Below are 8,162 nucleotides of genomic sequence, written 5' to 3' on the forward strand. Positions count from 1 at the left end.
TATGTAAATTCCTGAGAGAAAGAGACAAGCGGTATTTATGTTGCACAAACAGAGTACAAACAGATCAAGAGTTTTGCCTTGCATGACACCGCATGACTGTGCTCAAAACAGAAGCCATATCCACGCCTGAACTCATCCCATGGGAGCATGCCCCTTATCTCTTACAATCTGGCAACAATTCAAGTCAGGTTGGACACCATCACCATAAACCAAACTATGCTGTTTTTTCAATCACGTTTCCAAAACCGAACTGGGGGTAGGGGGAGCTTTTTTGAACACATTCACAGAAAATACAAAAAGAAGCAATAGCTGGGGAAAAACTTAAACATTTTATTCTAAGGAACAACTCAGTCCTGCATAAAGAAACTAGCAGTTAGCATTACTATGGTACTCCTAAATATGCCAAAGTAATTAAGATCTTGCATCAAAGTGCACGTTCACAACTGGGTATCTTCCAGAGATTTGTGTAATTATTTTAAAGCAAGACTGGTCTTTGAGAGCCAACATGGAAATTTCATGGCCTTACACAGGGAGAGACACAACCTTAGCCTACAAAAGCAGTGAGTTGGTGAGACAGAATTTGTCTTCAGTTTAGGTGGGTTTTTTTTTTTCTGTGTGGTTTAACAGATGACCTGGCCAAAGTCATTCCAGTGAGTGGCTCGGCTAGGCTTAGCTTCTTTGTAGTGGTGGTGGCTTTTTTTTTTTAAAGCTACACCCTGTTTAAGCTAAGTTAACTATTAAGTTCATAATTTTATACTGCATCCTAAAAGCATTTTTGTTCTAAAACTATAAAGTTGTTCATAGTATCTCTATGACTGGGATGAATAGTTGCTATTGTACTTCTAGACAAACATTTGGTCATTGCTTCGCTTAGTTTGGGGTGAGAAGTGTCTTTGTCTACTGGTGGAAGAATTCTGGCATAGTTCGGCATTGCTAGAGCCAGTTGTAAACAGTTCACAAGTTATCCAGGCCCTGCAGCTGGCTCAGGAGCAGGCAGACGAGTTTGCCTATTTCAGGAAACTGAGAGAGGTCTTTTCTAATTGGAGTTAGTACGATGGCTCTTTTCCGGTCATACCAGAGCCAATGAACAGAGAACAACTGCCTTGATAGTCTTGCTTGTAGCTAGGCCAGCTCTTTGGGAGAAGCTAAAGACTGGATGATAGATTTAATACTTTATTCTTCATCTCACTGGGATTGAATAATTAAAACAATACAGTTGTAGGTCACCTTCCTGTTCTATCACTTAAATCCACATACAGCAATGCCTTTTGGTGCAGCCACATTTAATAAATTGTTAATGAAGCAGAAGAAAGCCTTGCCTTTTCCGGGAACTCAAGCCCAAAGCACTGTTCCTGCTGTCTTGGCACACATAAACCCATCATTGTAGGAAAGCCCTATTTCCTCCTCCCCCACTCTCCTTTCATCCCTAAATTAAGATCTGTAGTTAAGTCCAGCCTCCCCCTCCCCCCAAAGAAAAGCTCTCTTAAAACAGAGACTGTGCTTGAAGGAAGGAAAAAGGCATGTGGAGCTGTGACTCAGCTGCAAAGAGTTCTCAGCAGTCAAACACTCATTTGTCCCCGAGCAGGGTCACATTCTCCTCTCCAAGACTGTATTTTCATAGATCTTGTTCTTTATATTTTAGAGAGCCCATGTCTACTTTTCACCTGGAACTCTAGCACGTTAAATTTCTTCAGCAAAGCAATATTCAGAGCTTAACAAGAAAACTAACTGGTAAAAATCAATTTAGGGCTCAGGAGCCTGTGATTCATTACTCGCCTAAATGGCAGCGTAACATCCTGTTGCAAAAGGCAGATGCACAAAAAGATTTCTCACTATTTATGTTAACATTGAACAGCCAAAATTAATTGCTATTCAGTCTTTCTGGCAGTAATTCTAGTGTAGTTGCTAGTGTCAATGTGGTGTTTGGAAGTTGAAAAGCTGTACATTATTTGTGTTAAGAATTTTTTTTGGATAAAAGACAAATTTCCTGATGAGGTCTCATCTTTGTATAACTTTCTCTACTACCAACAACATTTCTTAAGCAATTAAAAGAGCGAGGGCAAATCCTTTTCCCTTCCCTAAATGGTAACTGAGGACTGAACTGAAAGTAACTGTATATTGGCTCTGGTTTGAACTATTTAAAGTGACCTTCCTATATACAGTACTGGGGTTTAGCAGTTTAGCTGCAAATACAACATACCCTTCAGTATCAAAAAAAAAAAAAGAAACTAATTATTTAGGCACTAAGCCTAATAAATATCTTTGCTGATCTCATGTAGCTGGAAAAAATCTCTTATTGGCAGAAAGGCCAGGGTGATATGCTCTGATAGGCCTTCCCATTAATCACATTGAGAATTGAGTACATTTCACTATTTTCTGGAATGCACTCATTTGTAACTTAAGCTGAAAGTCCCAATAGTTTTTAATTAGATCTGATCAACTCTGTGCGTATAAGATGGGTTATACAGACTGGCATATGTTCCACTTCATTCTTTATAGACCATATACTTGGCTCCCCTGTAGCCAAGCAGAACACTGTATTGTTGTCACAACCTCCTGGCTGCTAAACCTTGCTAAAACTATTCCAAACTTAACCCTCTTCTCACACCCTCTCACCACAGGAGCTGGTCCTCGTTATCACAGTAATTACAGTTTCTCTAAACAAGTCTAGTTTGTTGCACAAGAGCTGGAAATCTTTGTCTTTAAAGTCAGAAGAGAAATAAAAAACAACACAGGAAAGGGTCAGTATACATTCACGTTCTGGGCAATTACTAAGGCAGAGGACGTTCACGTTGCGAAAGAGCCACATGAATTCAAAAGCTGCTTTCAAAGTGTGCTGTAAGTTAAGCTTTCATTAATGTGAAACTCAGAGGTTAGTTCATACTGAGGAAACTTCAGTGGCAAGTGGCAGCACTAACCTGCACAAAGGCTGAATGGAAAATGTGAAAATAATTTAAATACAAATGTCAGCCTTGGAAAAGTTAGATCCTTGCAGAACACATAGCAGAAATGGACTTGGTTTGGCAACAAAACATGTTTTTTCTAGTGACATCAACTGCATCAATCACATGCGCTACCACTTGCACACAAGAATTCATAGTTAGGTAGTCTGGAAGAAAAATCCAGCCAAGAATGTGTACTCTGATTTATTTGCACACAATCACTTAAGAAGTGGTTTCAGCTTCTGACAAACTATGTGGTAATGAGCTGTAGCACTGGAAAACAGGAAACACACTTGGGGAAGGAGGAAGATGCACTCCATTTATTTTGGTTTGTTTGTACACAGCTCCAGTTTTCATGACAGTGTTTGTTAGTTGGGTATACCAGGACTTAGTTTTAGTTCAAAGAATAAAAGCCTAGAAAAACGTTACTGGCTGATTCATTGACTAAAATAAGAATTCAATTCAACACCCAAACTTCAAAAGAGCCAAAGCATGAAGTGTGACATTCTTTCTAAAGATTTTGTTGGTGATCAATTTAAGTTTAGTGTCAGTGCTCCGGGACCAGGCCTAGCCTGGCACTATTAGGATGCATCTGACTTGCTCTCCTGGAACCAAAAAATCTGGGGTACAACCCAGACACCTGAGCTGACTCCCCTGTGAGAAGGTGTGGGAATGAATCCTTGCACACCTAGCACTGTTTAACCAGTACTCAGATACTCTCTTAACAGATTACCACAAGCAGCTGTCTATTCTGACACAGTACTCAGTTGGTAAATAGCATTAACAAAGTTATTGAAAGAGAAAAGTTGAAACAGCTTAAAGCAAATACATTGTACAAAAAAAACAATGAAAAAAAAATAATCTCTTAACCACCACACTATATAGTTTGTCTTTGTTCAATCCTTCCAGCACTCCCATCTAATCTCCCTTCTTCAATTGTAAGGGTTTTTCCTTGACCTCTGACAGAACAGCAGCATTTTGTAAACCTTGGGAAGTATTTCCTTCCGAGGCCTTCATTGTTAAAACCATGACATCACCACTATCTCTCTTACTGCAAGATACAGGGAATTTTATAACATTTACAAAAACTAGTCTGGTTGCTGCCCATAATTCTAACTTAATTTCAAGTGTTCTATTAAGAGAATGTGTTCTAGAAAAAGCCCTCCATTTGTGTTACACAAGCAGTGCAGAGAACAAAATACCACCTGCCCAACTGACACCATAAAATTTTAACAACACGTGACAATTTATATGAAACCTGTCACACGGGAAGGTTGTGGATGAACATTGGTTATACGCTGTACTACCCCACTCACAGTCTGGTTTTCCTGGCTGTTTACAACAGTAGACATCAGTGTATCTCCTTGCATGTACATAACATCATTGAGAAGGGATTCCTTTCTCAAGAATCCAAATATAAACAGCCTGAACGGATTCTCAAAAGACCAGTTCAGTTCTGAAATCCTAACCGTCACTGGATTAATGCTTTTTGAAGAAGATCACATCTAGTCTGAAATCTAGGCAAAAATTAGCAGTGTAGAACTAGGATTGCAATGGCAGTTTAGAACGCTGGATTGATTGTTTCAGTATAGTCCCTTGTGACAAGTGAGGCCCTTTTGACATTGGTAACTGGAACAAAGGGAGAGTTCAGAAAAGATCAGGAATTGTTTCCGTATTACTTTGTATTGAAACCCATCCCACGTCCTGCAAATGGGCATGATCCCTTCTGGAGATTTTCTGCATTTGTCGTTTATTTATAGCACCATCACACTTAAACTTCTTTATTTATGGCTTGTTCTAAGAACAATGATGGAAACAGAATCTGATGATGTAAAGCTGATGAGAAAGCCTCAATGCAACTTTACTAGGTCAAAACAGGTACAAAGCAAAAGCTAATCAGACTCCCTGCACAGCAAGAAAAAAATAAAGAAAAATACCAGCTTCAGCGTAAGCCCTTGTAACAGCCTCTTCTTCCCAAGTATTTTAAGAATTAGTGTTAAGGTATGCAAGACAGAGTTTATTTAACCTGATTCTCTGCAGAACAGCAAAACAGTCTTCCCCTTTCCAATCCCAAACCCTTAAAGCCTACTCATCTTAAAATAGCATTTCATCTATGACTTGTCACACCTAGAATGAGTAAACAGATAATTATTGAAAGCTATTTCTGAAACAGGTTAGGTACAATTAGCTTCTCTATCTTATCTATCTATTTGTCCTTGCTCTTTTGTGTGGATTTTCTAAACAGTACAAATGAAAAGATTATATAAAATAAAAACTCATTTTAAAAAGCACCAGAATGTCAGATTGGCTTAGGCAGTGTCTGAACCTGTAAGAATTAACAAACCCTGTTAACTAGGAGACAGCAATGTTGACAGCAGTCTTTTTTTGGGCAGGAGGTACCCCCCAAAACTGTTACTTTAACCATAACACTGTGTGTGGTGCAAGGAAGTGTTTTAAAATTAAAATTACATATGAAAACCAGTCTTGCTTGGGCAATCTTATTTAAGTAGTTATCCTTCTGAAATACATCAATCCAGTTCAGATACTATCCAAGCAATACCATATGACACAATAATAGAGGCACATACATTCAAATGAGTTATATTAATTAAATTCTCTTTTCTACAAACAAGGAGAGTCAATAGTATCCTTTGGTACAGAATTGTAAAAAGTCAAGAGACAATGAGCTACGCAGTTAGGAAATCTAATTCCACTCCTAGCAAGGCCAGATGCCTGTTGGTAACACTAGGTAGGTCTAATTCAGCCTCCACGCAAAGAGAACTGAAATACTATATAAATCAAGGTAAAGATGAAGACTTGGAGGTCTATAGGTTGTAAGTGCTACAAAAAGAACCAAATTTATTTCTTCAGACACAAGATCAAACATGCTGTTATTACAGCTGTTTGAGTTCTTTTACATAAAGGTTTAGTGAAAACCCTGTTTTATCCCTTTCACGGGAATGTTTCCTTTGAAGGTTTACTTGCAGAGAGAAAGGGCAAAGCAGTTGGTCTGTTTGAAATCATTTTCCCCTGCTTTGATATGCATCAATATTAAACTGTTTTAGACGGTCTTGAGTATTTCTTTCTTTAAATTTAAATACCTTTTCCTGTATGGTAGAATTATTTAGCTAGAACTCACTGTAGGTGAAACCAAGCAATACAGAACTACGAAGAAATCAGGAGTTTTGTTTAACACTGAACATGTATTTCCTTTAAGACTTACCTTCTTTAAATTTTATGTAAGAGATTCTACTCATGTATTTTTATTTTTCTAGTAGACTATGAAGATTATTATGCAAGTTATATGTACATGCTACTTACCTAACATTTCTTTCTTTAATTTTTCATTCCGCTCTTCAATTTGTCTAGGTAATCGCTGTGGAGGGAGATACAAATTGGAATCAGACCCGTGCTTTCAATGACACTGTAGGTTAAGCTTATGGAATTTTCATACACATACCCAGGATACACCGTTTATGACTTAAAAAGAATCCTTATGTCAAACCACACTTTCATCTTATTTTGGAAACCTGTAATTCATCCTATGACATCAGTTCACATAAACAGCAAGTTGTAACTGGTAAGTGCAGGTTTCATACAGGCATACATTTTTACTGCTGAAAACCAGATCTGATCTGTTTGCTTGGGATTTTAACTGAAAAGCTTATGGAATTTAAGAGACTTACAATTAAAGTATATTTTAGCCCTATCTCCTCTGCTGCATACATTAAATTTGGTAAGAGAGGCTAGACGAACTAAGCAAGCACAGCACTTCTGAACATAAACACAGGTGTAATGAGGAAAACATCCATAAAGTCAGTTCTCAGTGGCATCACACTTCAGGGACATCCGCACTATGAAAACATTAATGTCTTCTAAAAACAAATATGTTATCAGAAGATCACTGAATTAACCGTCTATGAACTTCAGGGCATATTTTACGAGCAGCATCTTATTACGCAATGTAGGGCGCAGTTCTCAGGAGGACAAGGTATTACAAATGAGAACCCTGATTTGGCAACTGATCACAGGGAGGGAACTCCAACAGTTCATCCTGAGCAAGGTACTAGTCCAAGTAACAGTTCATTAACGTGATTTTTACCTCCTCAGAACTGGCACCAGTGGTAAAATCTGTTGCACCACCACAAACAAACTTATCACATGTTTCTAATGAGCAGTATGTAACTGTATGATCTATGCGTTCCTAATGATCTGAGATTCCCATTTATGCCTGGAACAGCTGTGGCTCATCTTCCATCCTTACACAGTACAGGTGTCTTGCTATATGATTGTAATGATAATTTTTAATTAGAATTTTATATTCACTACAATTGAATTTACCATAGTTCCATTTAAATTTTGCATCTTCTGTACATCAGTTAAATACAATATTAAACCAAAATATATTATGAGTGACAGTCACTTTTTATACAACTTTTTCATATTTTTCAGAAGTACTATTTCTAGCTTTTATACTATGCTTATTACTGTATAATTCTAGCAGTTCTGCATACAATTATATGCATAACTATGCTGTCTCTTCTTGTGGAGGTGATAGCAAATAAAGACAGATCTGCTGTAATGGTGCTATCAGTAAATTAATTACAGTTGCAGACTATGGTAACAGGTGTGGCATTCACTCCTGATACACTTCCTTTGTGGTAATTGGCTTCTCAACATAGTTAAAGAATTAATTTCCTAATCTTATTCCTTCCTGTCATTTACAGCTCCAGTCATCACAGATAGGTTTGTCATTCTGATATCATTGCTGCTACAGTGAAATAAGATGTTCACCTCAAGAAAAAGCCCATTGCCAAGGCTGCCTGACTATTCCTCTGCTCTTCAGTGCAGGATACACTGGTGAACACAGGCAAATACAGTTCATTTTCCATAGCGATGGGGACAAGAGGTGATACACCCCAGAAAAATGAGTACTAAGGAATACAGTGCAGATATATATGGATGGCTAAGCTTGAAACCAGCCCAGGCCCAGCATCACCACCAGTGAGCCAGATCTAATTAGTCCAGTCAGACCTCATCCAACTCCTGCTGACCCAGAGGGGCTTATTAAGTTGGGTGCAGATCTGGACCTAAGCTGCCTGCATGAAAACATGTGTGGATATCCCCAGGCTCTAAGTTCAGTTTGCATAGTGGCTGTGAGATTTGCTGAATCTTGGATGAGTTTGGCATATATAATGTGTGTCTCTCACATTTGGACAT

The 8,162-nt window shown here is 38.2% G+C and overlaps 1 protein-coding gene across 1 annotated transcript in view; it reads right to left on the bottom strand.

The window, feature by feature from the left end:
* The window catches only part of TTC1 (tetratricopeptide repeat domain 1), a 33,179-nt gene that overhangs the window by 3,621 nt on the left and 21,396 nt on the right, over positions 1–8,162 (bottom strand). Inside the window, exon 6 of the mRNA XM_009647077.2 lies at positions 6,264–6,318. Within this exon, the coding sequence (XP_009645372.2) occupies positions 6,264–6,318 (55 nt within the window). The remainder of the gene's footprint in view (positions 1–6,263; positions 6,319–8,162) is intronic.

This window comes from Egretta garzetta, unplaced genomic scaffold (assembly GCF_000687185.1).
Source record: "Egretta garzetta isolate BGI_Z169 unplaced genomic scaffold, ASM68718v1 scaffold209, whole genome shotgun sequence".
Lineage (NCBI taxonomy): Eukaryota > Metazoa > Chordata > Aves > Pelecaniformes > Ardeidae > Egretta > Egretta garzetta.